The following is a 14,687-nucleotide window of genomic DNA, read 5'->3' as shown; positions in this document are numbered from 1 at the left end:
GTCCTGCAGGTGTCTCTGGGAGGGCACACCCTCGTGCTGGTCCCCGAGGCGCTCTTGGGCTCGGGAGCGGTGGCTCACCCGCCCGTAGGCCTGGAACCCGGCGCTCTCCTGGGCGCTCCCAGGGGAGGCGTCGCCATCCAGCAGGGATTCTTCTGCGCATTTGCCCCACAGATCGCCGTCCCAGGAGAGGCCCACCACCAGGACGAGGACGCGGCCCCCGGGTTCCTGACTCCCTGGATGGTCCCTGCAGCCGGCTCGGTCGCTGGAACGGGGTTAGGCACCCACACGCACGGCCCCATCAGAGAGCCATGGCCTCAGGCCCCCACGCCTAGTCCAGAGAGATGCCCGCCTGGGCCCTACTTCAACCTGAACTTCCACCTGTGGGAGCGCTTCCCCAGCTCACCTCTCCAAGCTCTACCTCCGTCCCCAAGTCCAGGTCCTCAGGTGCGCCCCCGGCGCCCTCTGGGGCCTGCTCCCAAGGCCCGGAAACGCCTGTTCCAGGAATGAACTGCTACAATCCCGCCGGAGGGGCTGAGGACCAGGAGAAGGGATTCTGATAGCGGTTGTGTGTATATTGCACATCCTACAAGAATGGATAAAGACAGATACTCTTTTGATGCAGGCTGCTTTGCAGAATTTTCGATCAATGGTAGACTAATACATTTGGAAGAAAGATCACAAAGCAGCAGAGAAATGCTGCTTGAAACACAGGATACTTGACTTTGGGTGGTGAGCACACAGTGCTATATACAGATGATGTATTATATGAAATTGTGCACTTGAAACTTATGTAATTTATTAACCAGTGTCCCCCAATAAATATAATATTTAAGAAATAAAAAAAAGTCCATACTACCCAAAGCAGTCTATAAATTCAACGCAGTTCCCATTAAAATACCAATGGCATATCTCACAGACCTAGAATGAACTCTCCAAAAATTCATCTGGAATAAAAAAAGACCCCAAATAGCTGCAGCGATCCTTTTTTTTATTGCTAAAAGTATTACAAAGGGTATTGCATATGTGTCCTTTTTTTTCCCCCTGCCCTTGACAATCCCCTGCCCTCCCTTACCCCCCAGTGTCTTATGTCCATTGGTTTTGCTTATATGCATGCATACAAGTCCTTCGGTTGATCTCTTACTCCCCTCCCTTCTGCCCCCCAACCCTCTCTGGCCTTCCCACTGCAGTTTGACAATCAGTTTGAGGCAGCTCTGCCTCTGTATCTATTATTGTTCAAAAGTTTGTAATGGTCTTTATTATCCATGAATGAGTGAGATCATGTGGTATTTTTCCTTCATTGACTGGCTTATTTCACTTAGCATAATGCTCTCCAGTTCCATCCATGCTGTTGCAAATGGTAAGAGTTCCTTCTTTTTTACAGCAGCATAGTATTCCATCGTGTAGATGTACCACAGTTTTCTAATCCATTCATCTACTGATGGGCACTTAGGCTGTTTCCAAATCTTAGCTATGGTGAATTGTGCTGCTATGAACATAGGGGTGCATATATCCTTTCTGATTGGTGTTTTTGGTTTCTTGGGATATATTCCTAGAAGTGGGATCACAGGGTCAAATGGGAGTTCCATTTCCAGCTTTTTGAGGAAACTCCATACTGTCTTCCATAGTGGCTGCACCAGTCTGCATTCCCACCAGCAGTGCATGAGTGTTCCTTTTTCTCCACATCCTCTCCAGCACTTGTCGTTTGTTGATTTGTTGATGATAGCCATTCTGACAGGTGTGAGATGGTACCTCATTGTTGTTTTGATTTGCATCTCTCGGATGATTAGCGGCTTTGAGCATGTTTTCATATGTCTCTTGGCTTTCTGAATGTCCTCTTTTGAAAGGTGTCTATTTAGATCCTTTGCCCATTTTTTGATTGGATTGTTTATCTTCTTTTTGTTAAGTTGTATGAGTTCCCTATAAATTTTGGAGATTAGGCCCTTATCAGAAATCAACAAATGACAAGTGCTGGAGAGGATGTGGAGAAAAAGGAACACTTGTGCACTGCTGGTGGGAATGCAGACTGGTGCAGCCACTATGGAAGACAGTATGGAGTTTCCTCAAAAAACAAAACATGGAACTCCCATTTGACCCTGTGATCCCACTTCTAGGAATATATCCCAAGAAACCAGAAACACCAATCAGAAAGGATATATGCACCCCTATGTTCATAGCAGCACAATTCACCATAGCTAAGATCTGGAAACAGCCTAAGTGCCCATCAGTAGATGAATGGATTAGAAAACTGTGGTACATCTACACAATGGAATACTATGCTGCTGTAAAAAAGAAGGAACTCTTACCATTTGCAACAGCATGGATGGAACTGGAGAGCATTATGGTAAGCGAAATAAGCCAGTCAATGAAAGAAAAATACCACATGACCTCACTCATTTAGGGATAATAAAGACCATTATAACTGATGAACAAAAAATAGATACAGAGGCAGAGCAGCATTGAACAGACTGTCAAACTACAGCAGGAAGGCTGGGGAGGGTTGGGGTGGGGGCAAGAGATCAACCAAAGGACTTGTATGCATGCATATAAGCATAACCAATGGACGCAAGACACTGGAGAGTAGGGGAGTACGGGGGAAGTTCAAGAGGGGGGGGGGAAATAAGACATATGTAATACTGTTTATAATACTTTAAGCAATAAAACAAATTTTAAAAAATCAAGGAAAAATGAAAACAGAAAATATATATGTAATAACTCAGAAATAAAATTCTGCACATATAATTTGGTATAATTACAATGAATCAATATCATACTGAATCCTATATACAACACTCAGATTTTATAATTATGAATCAGGATTATCTTTGCCAATTCTAAAAGATCCTACCATGATTTGTTATTTATTTTAAAAACATATGTAACAGGGTAAAAACCCAGACCTTGTGGAATATATCAGTATCAGAGTAATGTATTTTGTGATTGTAGGTTGAGTGGTACAGGGATATATACTGTATATTCTCAGATAACTCTTCTAGGACTGGTAATCAAAGTTAGGAAATGAAACAGGTCAGGATTTGGTGAGGCTGAAGGAGATGTGGGTTTGTGGATATGCACTTCCTCTGCTCCCTGAACCCCAAATGAAACAGAAGAGTGGCCAGAGGTCAACGAACTACAACAGGAACCTCTGCTAGCAGCTCAGCTAAAAGACAAATGTCAAAGCCTCACAGGCTTTGACAACCATGACCACTGAAGAAAAACAACCTTGGGATTTAAGAATCAACAGGCCATAAAGAAGCTTTAGGAGAAGGTTCAGTAGAAAACTAAGGCCAGAAGCCAACAGCCAGAGGGTTAAATAGAGAATGGGTTATGATATGAATCATGACACTTTCTGGGATCACCCACCTGCATTTTGGGTGCCTTTGGTAACATCTCTTCATCTTTTTGAACTTGAATGTCTTTATTTTTAAAGAAGTGGTACAGCAATAGCTACCTCACTGAGTTTTTGCTCCACCAGAAAACTCAGCATAGTCACTTTTCCCCTGAGAGTTGTTTGTGGTGCTTATATCATATAATTGAGAGAATCACTCTCTACTTCCTTCTCCTTACAACTGCAGAGAAAAAGATGATGGCGAAGAATTGACCATGTTAATGGTCTCCCAAACTCTCAGCCTTTACTTTATTCTGCTCAAATAATAAGTGATCAAATGATTTGAATTCTTCTGTAAAATAAAATTGGAAGAATTTTTGCAATTCAATAATATTTTAAAGAGAAATGGAGAGAAAGGGAGCATTGTGAGTGATTTTTTAAAAGAGAGAGAAAGTGCAAGATAAAAGAGAGAGAGAGAGAAGTGCAAGATCTGAGCAACATGGAGTGTGTGTGTGTGTGTGTGTGTGTGTTTGGGGAGGGAGAGTACTGGGTATAAAGACAGCAGAGGGAAATCCTATTGTCAGGAGTAGCCATAAAACATTTAACAATATAAATCCCTTACAATGTGTGGAGAGGAGCAGCCACCTTTCCCCCACCCTCTGGGCTAATCCCAGGTTCTGGTTTGTCTGGGGTGGGGCCCAATCCGGTAGTGGGCTGGCACACAGAGTCCTGCTTTATTAAAGCCCTGGGTTTGTCCTGCATGAAGCGGGAAGAAACCTAGCCTGGAAATCTTTGGGAACCTCTGACACTCAGGCTGCCATGGGCCGCTACCACATCCAAGTGGCCACTGGGGCCTGGCTCTTCTCTGGGTCTTTCAACCACGTGCAGCTGTGGCTGGTCGGGGAACTCGGGGAGGCAGAGCTGGAGCTGCAGCTGAGGCCCACATGGGGCCAGGTAAGCGGAAGAAGTGGGAACTCAGACCCCCTGGCTGAGCTCCATGCCTGAGGGCAGTTCGGACTTGGGAGGCTGAGAGCCAGTGACAGCACAACCGCACCAGCTGGGACTTCCAGTGAGAAGGGACGCCTGTACCTGGGTGGGTGAGAGATTCAGAGCCAGGGCCCAGCTGGACTCAACCCCTTTCTCCCTCCCCTAGACTCTGATCCACACAACCTCCACTCCTTTCCAAAGTGTCATTATGGGATCAATGGTCAAAGGGGAAGGTCCTCCGAGAGCCCGGGTGCAGCTGCAGGTGTTGGTGCTCAGTGTTCAAGTCACTGTGGTCTCAATCGGGTTCCTGGTCCTCCCGGTTCAATGGGTCATCTGAGACCCACCGCTCAGATGAGGAGGAGGAATTGCTGTCTTTGGAGGCCGTGTCACTGGACTTCACAAAAGCCCCACCCATCCGGCACCCTCAGTTAAATGCCTCTCCCGGGTCCCCGCTACTAAGTCTCACCAGGTTCTGTCCCCACAGGTGGAGGCGTTTGAGCAGGACATTTCCCAGGACTTGGGGCCACTGCAGTTTGTGAAGTTGCGCAAACACCACTCCCTGGTGGACGACGCCTGGTTCTGCGACCGCATCACTGTGCAGGGCCCAGGAGCCTTCCAGGAGGCTGCCTTCCCCTGCTACCGCTGGGTGCAGGGCGAGGGCGTGCTGACCCTGCCTGAGGGCACAGGTGAGGGGCCGCCTCAGGGAAGTGGGAGCAGGGCCCACGGAGTACTGAGGAAGAAACAAGGGGAACATTATACATAAATAAAAAGGCTATGGGTAGGACTGGAGAGGGAAATGTGTGATGTGTCGATCCCACCTCCCAAGGTGTGCCCTGGGAATGGGAGGTGCAGCCATGCTCTGGAAAACAGAAGAGCCAAAGTAAAGTGGGAAGGAGATCTCCGTGTGACTGGGAACAAGTTAGGGCAGGGACAGGTAAGGCTGGCACATGGGACCCCTGAGAGGAGGCAGGGAAGGGAAGCAATAAATGATATGATGTGAAGAGCTGGTTTGGCTGTGAAAACATGGAAGACAACTGGTAGGGCAGGGAGCACACTGACTGGGGTGGGGACGAGTGAGCACGGGCCATAGGGTATTTGTTGCTGTGGGACACATGGAGGAGAAATATGACTGGAGAGAAATTTAGGACAATGGCATGTAAGAATGGAGACTAACCAGCCCTAAGAAAGATGGCATGCTGTTTGAGACAACATGGATGGATCTTGAGAGCATTCTATTCAATGAAATGTCAAAGGAAAAGGACAAGAACTGTATAATTTGACTCCTAAGTGGGATAAAAAAACAAAAAGCAACAAATGAACAAACAAAACAAATAAAAATACAAATTCATATATATAGAAAACAGAGTGGTGGTTACTAAAGGGAAGAGGGTAAAAGGGGGTCAAATATATGGTGACAGAAGAAGACTAGGCTTTGGGCAGTGAGCATACTCGAAGTATATAAATGTCATATTGTAAGATTGTACACCTGAAATTTATATAATGTATCAATCAATGTTATATCCCAATAGATTTAATAAAAAATGAAATAGGCATCTTTGTGGCCATCTTGAGAAGTCTCCGGTGGTTATTTATTGGCCATCAGCACAACAGGATGCTCTGGTGGGTCCCAGGGTGGCAGCTATTGTCCAGCAGGATGTGGCTCGGCAGTTCTGGGTTTGTTTGTCCAACTCAGCGGGTGGGATCAGGAAAGTCCCTATTTTCCCAGCCCCAGACCTTACAGTTACCAAAGGGAAGAGGGTAAAAGGGGGTCAAATATATGGTGACAGAAGAAGACTAGACTTTGGGCAGTGAGCATACTCAGAGTATATAAATGTCATATTGTAAGATTGTATACCTGAAATTTATATAATGTTATCAATCAATGTTATATCCCAATAAATTTAATAAAAAATGAAATAGGCATCTTTTCAAGACAATATAAGTACAGGGGAGAAAAGGACAAGTCAGGTTAACAAATATGAACCATGTGATGGTGAGGCTAGGTGAGATGGAGTGAGGGAAAAGTAGCAACATGGAACTATTTGCTCCCTAAGACAGGTGAGATGGGATGGTTGAAGGTAACACACATAGAATTTGTGTCTCAGGGATCAGGTGGAGGTAGGGACAGAGAACAGCAGAGTGCATATGTATAGTGAATATGAAATATGTCATTTGGAGGAGAGGTAAAGATGTAGAAAGGGAAGACCAGTATTGATGAGCTTAATAAAGGCAATACACAATAATATGGGGTTTTGTGGATATGGCATGTGATCAAGAAGACAATTCAGAATCATCTATAGGCACAAGTAATGGGATTTGATTTAAGGAACATGAAAGGGAGGAAAACATGAGATGTTGATTAAGGACCACTATGGAGTTGAAATAGGTGAGATCACGAATAGGTTTTGGGCAAAGATACAATGAGTGACTTTGGGAATACATCAGGTGAGGTAGAGCCAGAGAAAAAGGTAAGAGTATGATGTGATACAGTTAAGAATGAGAGATTAGATCAAGTCAGGGATAGCAGCAATTGGACAAATCTATGTGGTCAAATGTTCTCCCAGCCCGCCTGGCAGAAGAGAGTACCTTGGACGAGTTCCAGAAGCATCGAGAGAGAGAACTGAAGGAAAGACAGCTGATCTACTGGTAAGCACCTACCCACAGCCCTCCTGATATTCCACCTCTTCTCTGATCCTTCCACCATCACTGACCCCTAATTCCTCCCTGAACTCTTTTCTCCATCTGCTAGTTGGAGCACCTGGAAGGAAGGATTACCCCTGACAATAGCTGCGGACTCTGAGAAGGATCTGCCCCCAGATATGAAATTTCATGGTGGAAAGAGGCTGAACTATGAATGGACAGAGAAGACAGGGTGAGAAAAGATCCCAGTGGAGTGGTGGATCCCGTAACAGGCAGGATTTGGTGAGTTGACAGTGCCAACCTTGATATCTGTCCTAGGTTACTGGAGATGATCCTCAAACGTGTTTACACCCTCCTGAACTCCTGGGACAGCCTAGAGGATTTTGATCAGATCTTCTGGGGCCCCAAAAGCACCCTATGTGGTCAGTATTCCCACAGACCTTTGTAACTTCATAATAGCCTGTTTTGATGGCTCAAACTTCACACTCCATAGTCCCCCAGTACCTCCCAGGTGAGAAGATATTATGCCTGGTCATATCTCCGAGGCAACAAGAAGAAAGGACAGGGGCTGGACACAGAGTGACTATATGCCTGAATTGCTGTATTAAAACTTAAAGAAGAGGGAAATTGGGTTGTTGTAAATATCCTCCCTTTACCCTCCACTCCTACTCCACAGAGAAGGTTCACCAGCGCTGGCAGGATGATGAGCTTTTTGGCTACCAGTTCCTCATGGCGCCAAACCCCATGCTATTGAGACGCTCCACCTCTCTGCCCTCCCGGCTGGTGCTGCCCTCAGGGATGGAGGAGCTTCGGGCCCAGCTGGAGAAAGAACTCCAGGTACAGCCTCCAGCTCTTTATTGTCTTCTCGTTGTCTGTGGGGGAAGGGATGTGGTGAAGGGGAAGGACCAGTAATGAATCAGGGAAGGGAGGCTGTATTAATCCACTGTTCCTATGTGCAGAGTCTTTTGCAGGAAAAACTTGCAGTTGATAAAGTATGTAAAGGAAACTATGAGACTGGTGGGTGCCAGACAGAGGCAGCAGAAGAGAAAGTAGATGAGGAAAGAGGCCTGGAAAACTTGACAGGAGAAGCTTAGCATGCCAGTGCTGCAAAGGAATTAGTCAAGTATGGTCTTAAAACCACCACTGCCACAGGGAATTAACATGTCCCTGGGGGAGATTCCTCTCATTTAGCCTCTTTCCTCACTGTCAACTGAGATGACTTGGACTAATTGTTCTGGATGCCTCCTTCCTTTCTGCCACTAGGACCCTGATATTGATGTAGGATAATTGTAAGAAATGAGACTGAATGTTATTACATTTCTTCCCCTTGGTGCTGGCCCTCTGGAGTAGACTTTGAACTTTCCCTCCAGAACGGTTCTCTATTTGAAGCTGACTTTATCCTGCTGGATGGAATTCCAGCCAACGTGATCCAAGGAGAGAAGCAGTACCTGGCTGCCCCCCTCGTCATGCTGAAGATGGAACCCCGTGGGAAGCTGCTGCCCATGGTCATCCAGGTGAGATATTTTGGAAATCCTCTTTCAACACTGCTCTCCCTTCACCCCAACCACTGCCCAGGGATAAAGACAGCCAGCTCTTGTCCTCCACCCCCACCTCACTCAGTGAGATCTGTCTTTGTCTCCAATTTCTCCTTTCTACCTCGCAGCCTGCTCACTACTCACATGAAATTACTTTTTTTGAGAGTCAGAATGCTCTCTATTGGTCCTCACCCTAAGGCTACTCAATCTCTTTCTGACCTTTGAATCTTTGGAATATCCCTTCTATTTTAGACATATTCTCCCTTGTTTTTAATGCATTTTCACTCTTACTTTTCTCATCAGTCAATTGATGAGAACTGTCAGGTATCTACCATCCTAACTCATACCTTCATCAGGTTTCTCCCAAACCACTGTTATGGTCATACTGGACTCCCTCTTTCCACTTCCTCCTGCTTTGAACCTGACCATCATGGCACTCACACTTCCCTAGAGCTAGTGAGAGAATGACTGGAAGGATCCTCATTCCTCCTATTATGACCCCTGGGAGACAATCTTATTCATAATTTCCCCGCAGAAACTGAGCACAGTGTCTAACATATGATGAGGTCAAGGAATAATTAATTCCTCCTTATTGCAGATCCAGCCTCCCAACGCCAGCTACCCAACCCCACCACTGTTCCTGCCCTCAGATCCTCCTCTTGCCTGGCTCCTGGCAAAGTCCTGGGTCAGAAATTCAGATTTTCAACTGCAACTGTTCCAATATCACGTGCTGAACACTCATATGCTGGCTGAGGTCATCGCTGTAGCCACCATGAGGTGCCTCCCAGGACTGCACCCTGTGTTCAAGGTACATCCTCTACCCTCCATGTCTCCTCTTGCTCACATCCCAGAGAAAGGAAACAATGCAACATTTCCACAGGATTTAAAAAGCCTAAGCCATCTGTCTGGGAATATGAAACAAACCTGCTTTGAAATAATCTAGCACTGATATGGTATTGCAGCAAAGAATTTTCATAGGCAGAAGGGGACAAGACACAGTTAACCATGACAAGACCTGAATTTTGTGGTCATATTTTCACGTTTAAATTCTATTGATTTTGAGCTAATTATAGACTCACATGTAATTGTAAGTCATAATACACACAGAGACCATCTATCCTGTTAAGTCCAGTTATTTGCATTTTTCTACACATATTCTAAGTCAATTCTCTGAAATTCTCCAGCAGTGGGTCTGGAGGGGAGTGGGAATATAATTTGTTAAACCAATATGTTGCCATTTAGCCAAGAAGACAAATGGTAGACATGACAAACAGCCAGAGAACCATATCTTGGAATAGAGGTGGAAATAACAAGAAATAGCTATAAACTCTATAGTATTGATGGAAAATGTTCTACTGCAATCGGACGTGATGAGGAGCACAAGATAAAAGGGCAAGGGCCCGACTGGTCACTGACATCTACCCAAGAGTGAGGAGACTAAAGATGTACATTAGTGTGGTAGTGACAGGGATGGGAGGGAGGAGACACTGCCTGTGTCATGCCTTGGAGAGAAAGGCCAGAGGTCTCAGCACTGCCAGACCTAGGAGCTCACCAAGTGAATACTGTTGGAATGACCAAGAAATACTTTGATGTTATAAACAGTGAGTTCAGTGTCTATTGCTAGGCAGAAGGCAGCAAAATAAGGCTTGTGCTTGCCTTACAATTGTTTTCCAGATCTTAATGGCACTTTGATACAGGGAACAGGGACGAGCAGGGGGCAAAAATCTATAAACCTATGAAGTAGAGCAGTGGTCAGAGTGTAGTCAGGAAAAGAAGCCAGTTTGGAGGCAAAGATGAGGTGTTGAGCTTCAGATACAAAGAGTTTGAAGTGTTGGTAAGATATGCAAATGAGTATTTGGCAGGCAGAACAACTGAACTGTAATGTCACTGAGATTTCCAATGCCAACCCTCCTCTGGGCTGTGGTTGTTCGGGGTTCTAGGGTGACATAAAAATAGTTATTACTAATGTAGATCATGGCTCTCAGGTTTGATAACCTCATGATGCCTTTGCATGACCATCTCCCTCCTAGCTTGAATCACTTATGCCAATTTTACACTTCAAAATGCCCTTTTACTAGATAAGCCCCCTCCACGGCCATATTCCCTCACCATAGCAACTCCATCCCATGGCAGACAGTCTTGTTGGAACTCCCAGGAGGGCTAAGCCTGCAGAAGTTACCAAGGTTACCTGTGCAGGCTCTGGATTCAGACTGCTCAGGTCTGAAGCCTGAATCCTGGTCTCAGTACTCACCAAATGTGTCTTCAGAGTCCTCATCTCTGAATGAGGATAGCGATCTGCATTGTTGGGTTGTTAAGGCATTACAGGCTAAATACTAGAAAAATGTCAGTTTTCTGCGGTTATTTTTATTGTCATCATCATTTCTGTCACTGCTGTTAGGAACTCTATTCTGGGTTCTTTGCTCCTCACTATTGTCTTAGTGTTTTCTGTGACACCAGCATCCCTCCATGAACTTTCTGAAAAGAACAATATGAGCTACCTTGATTCTTGATTATAGGAGTATCACTTGTGTCCTTCCCTTTTTCCAGCATAAAAAACTCTGATCAACACCCAAACTGTCTGAGTCCTTTTTATCAACCAGATTAAAATGAAATAAAAATAATTTAAGATAAAAAGAAGCCCATGTCAGGATTTGTTGTACTTTATATAATTTTTTTTTTGTTCTTCCTCACCTGAAGATATATTTTCCATGGAATTTTAGAGAGAATAGAAAGGAGAAAAGGAGAGACAGAGAGAGATCATCCTGAGAGAGAACACATTGATTGGTGGCCTCCCGTATGTGCCTCCACCAGCACCTGGGATTGAACTTGCAATCCAGGTACATGCCCTTAACTGGGAAAGGAACCCATGACCCATCAGTGCTCAGACCAACATTCTAACCACTGAGCACAGTGGCCAAGGCAGGTGTACTTTTTTAATAGGTTAAAAAAAAGCAGGAAAGAGGAGACAATTAGGAACAGATTTCATGACAACCCATTTGCTGCTTAAGCAGGTAGCTTAATTTGGCTCCAAAAATTCTGACTGAAGGTATCCTTTCCCCAAAGGAAACCAAGAGTAAAACAATAAGCAGCTGGAGGGAGAGCTTTGAAAATGAGGAGAGAGGCTAGTTTAGGGAATGATAAGATTTGAATGATAGAGGAAGCATTAAATGATATAAAAAGCTAAGGGGTAGCTTCTAAAGTTTAGAATCTAAACAGACAATTACATTCAAGGTGGATACAATGAAGGTAATGATAATACCTCCTAACCCAGTGGTTCTCAACCTTGGCTGCACATTAGAATCACCCCATAACAAAGAAACAGAATTTCCGGAGGATGAGGCCCAAAAATCAGGATTTTAAAAAGATTCCCAGGTGATACTAATGTGAAGCCAGGTTGAGAACCACTGTCCTAATCAGTGCTTCTGTGTGCCAGGCACTGAGCTAAACACTCTCTGTGTATGACTCACATAATCACCACCACAGCACCTGACTTAGGAGACCTATTATCATCTGTGTTGACAGATGAGGAAATTGACATGTAGGGGTTTATTACCTTGAACAAGTACCAAAGTGAGCGGTTAAGCCTGGACTCAAGCCCAGGTCATTCTAGCTCCACAACCCCACTCACAATACAGTTATGGAGAGAGTGAGAGTTAGTGATCATAGCAGCAGAAGGAGACCAGCCTACAAAGGCACTGGCAGGGAGGAAAGGATCAAGAGGAGAGAATGTTCCCAGGCTGAGTGCCACTCCCTACAAGGGAGGACCCAAGCATGGACTCCAATAACTACCCTTCTCTAATCTTCTTCATCTAGCTCCTGATCCCACACAGGCGCTACACCATGGATATAAACATACGTGGACGGACACACTTTGACTCAGATAGTGGACTATTTAGTCAGGTAAAGAGGAAATGGGGGCATGGGGCTGCCTAATCTTTCATCTCTCTACAACCTCCTGCCATCTTCACAGTCTCACACCACCTGGTATGAATGTCCTGATCCTTAAACCCATGAGCCTGTTCATTTTATACTTTCAATTTTGTAAACCCCCCCTGTGAACCCCTTATATACTATGTCAAGATTCTGAAGCTCTCCTTCTATCTCTCAAGACCTGTCAACTCTCAAATTCCAGGCAATGAATACAGGAGGAGGGCCCCATGTGCAGTTGATGCGTCGGGCCATGGCTAAGCTGACCTACCGCTCCCTCTGTCCTCCTGAAGATCTGGCTGACCGGGGCCTGCTGGGAATCCCAAGTGCTCTTTATGCCCATGATGCTTTAAGGCTCTGGGAGATCATTGCCCGGTGGGTGAAAGTGGGAGCTAAGAAATGGATGGCCATTGGGGAGAGGGAGAGTGGGTCTCTGTCTTGAGGTCAGTATGGGCCAAAAGAAACATGAAAGAAGAAGGTCCAGACAGAGGGAGCAAAGGAGACAGTGGGTAGGATCTGAAAAGGAGGAAAGTGGAATAAGGGAGAGCCTAGGTTGGGAAAGCTGGGAATGGGGAGATGGGGTTCTGGAAGAACCAGGATATTGTTAGAAAGAATGGTTATTAATCATACTTAGGGAACTTTTAAAACTAACGACCCATATTTCCTTCCTTTCTAAAGTAGTGTGTAGAATGAGTTCAGGGATGTTCCAAAAAGTAAGTATTGTGATCTGTCCCCAGATACAGTGGAAGGAACTTGGCAGAAGCCACAGAGAAGGAGTAGAGGTCAGAGGCTAGGGCCTTCCATTCTCAAGGAGCTCAGCTCCCTTCTCCTCTGGGCAGGTACGTGGAGGGGATCATCCACCTCTTCTACCACAAGGATGACGTCGTGAGAGGGGACTGTGAACTGCAGGCCTGGTGTCGGGAGATCACTGAGGTGGGGCTGTGCCAGGCCCAGGACCGAGGTGAGATCCCTCCCCAGAGAAGAAAGCTCCTCAGAAACTCTACCCAGAGCCCCTTGTCAACCTTGCCTTCTGGGGACATAACCCCTTATTACCCTCTTGACCTCCACACATGAAGCATCTGAATTCCATTTTCACCTCCTAAATGTTAGGACAATTCTAGAAACTCAAGGATTATTCTTCTCAATGTTCCTGACCATCAACCTTTATGGCCATCCCCCATTCTTGCCACAGACGCCCCCAACCTACCACAGCCTGGGGCCCAGTGAGTACACAACCTGCTTGTGCTCTCTGATGCTCTTCGTAAGAATGCAAATAGGAAAAAAAATTCCCACCAAAGTTCATAATGACCCTCTCTGGCTTTCCCACCCTTCTCCTCTTGCCTGCTACTGTCCACCACACACAGAGGGTGCAGACACACGCCACACTACTGCAGTGCAAGGTCATTTCTAGGTGCAAACTGACTCTCAGTTTTCTCTTGCTGGTTCATTTCCTCACTAGGATCTATCTTTCATTCTCCCACTCCACATTTTCCTCTATGAGGAAGAAATAGCTTTTTTGAGCTTTGCCTAGTTTCATCCTCCTCTCTCTTGCACACATGGGCCAGCTTGGTTCATTTCAAATTGTCCTTCAGGCCCTGCCCCCTTATACTTCACACCAACACCTTGAGTCCCATCTTCAGCCATTGGAACAGGTACAAACATATCCTGGGAAGCTATTATGGACAGGCCTTAAAATGCAGATGATGCAGGGTTTAAAATACCAAAGCCAGATCCTTGGAGAGAGGCTTTTCTTGGAGGATCTGGGCAACACCCCCACTGCCCCAACACTTTCAGAACAAAATGTTCTGTGGTACTTTTCAGTTCTGTCTTTCAAGCATCCCATGCCCCAAAAGATGCTTCTTTCTCTCCCTAACCATGCTCTTTCCATGAAATCCCCACCTTAAGCATTTAAAAAATACAGTCATATATAAGCTTTAACCTCTGATTACCCCATCCTCTCCTTCAACTTTCAATGTTCTCTCTGCCCTATTATTCCCACATTATTCTTATTAAAGGCCACACACTAATATTTGTTTCTAAAGTACTGGTTTCTGCCTCTTTCCATCCTTGTGACCTTGAGCCATCCACTAGATCTCTTTTGCTTTGACTTTTAGTTTCCTTATTTCTAAAATGGACATATATTTGGTCACAATCCTCACATTTAATCTGACAGAATTTTTGAGACCTAATGATATAATGTGTGACAGTGCTGAAGCCTACATAGTACATAGTGTTAGATGAGTTTAATCATATGCTCTACCCCACACAAAAAT

General features: G+C 45.3%; 1 protein-coding gene across 1 annotated transcript in view; it reads left to right on the top strand.

The window, feature by feature from the left end:
- Positions 1-4,144: 4,144 nt before the first annotated feature.
- The window catches only part of LOC102249301 (arachidonate 12-lipoxygenase, 12S-type), a 15,261-nt gene continuing 4,718 nt past the window's right edge, over positions 4,145-14,687 (top strand). Inside the window, exons 1-11 of the mRNA XM_005863284.1 lie at positions 4,145-4,279; positions 4,797-4,998; positions 6,877-6,958; positions 7,062-7,184; positions 7,271-7,374; positions 7,629-7,789; positions 8,323-8,466; positions 9,086-9,295; positions 12,301-12,387; positions 12,620-12,789; positions 13,254-13,375. Of these exons, the coding sequence (XP_005863346.1) occupies positions 4,145-4,279; positions 4,797-4,998; positions 6,877-6,958; positions 7,062-7,184; positions 7,271-7,374; positions 7,629-7,789; positions 8,323-8,466; positions 9,086-9,295; positions 12,301-12,387; positions 12,620-12,789; positions 13,254-13,375 (1,540 nt within the window). The remainder of the gene's footprint in view (positions 4,280-4,796; positions 4,999-6,876; positions 6,959-7,061; positions 7,185-7,270; positions 7,375-7,628; positions 7,790-8,322; positions 8,467-9,085; positions 9,296-12,300; positions 12,388-12,619; positions 12,790-13,253; positions 13,376-14,687) is intronic.

Source organism: Myotis brandtii, unplaced genomic scaffold, assembly GCF_000412655.1.
Source record: "Myotis brandtii unplaced genomic scaffold, ASM41265v1 scaffold1752, whole genome shotgun sequence".
NCBI classification, from domain to species: Eukaryota; Metazoa; Chordata; class Mammalia; order Chiroptera; family Vespertilionidae; genus Myotis; species Myotis brandtii.
This window is presented reverse-complemented; position numbering and strand designations above follow the sequence as displayed.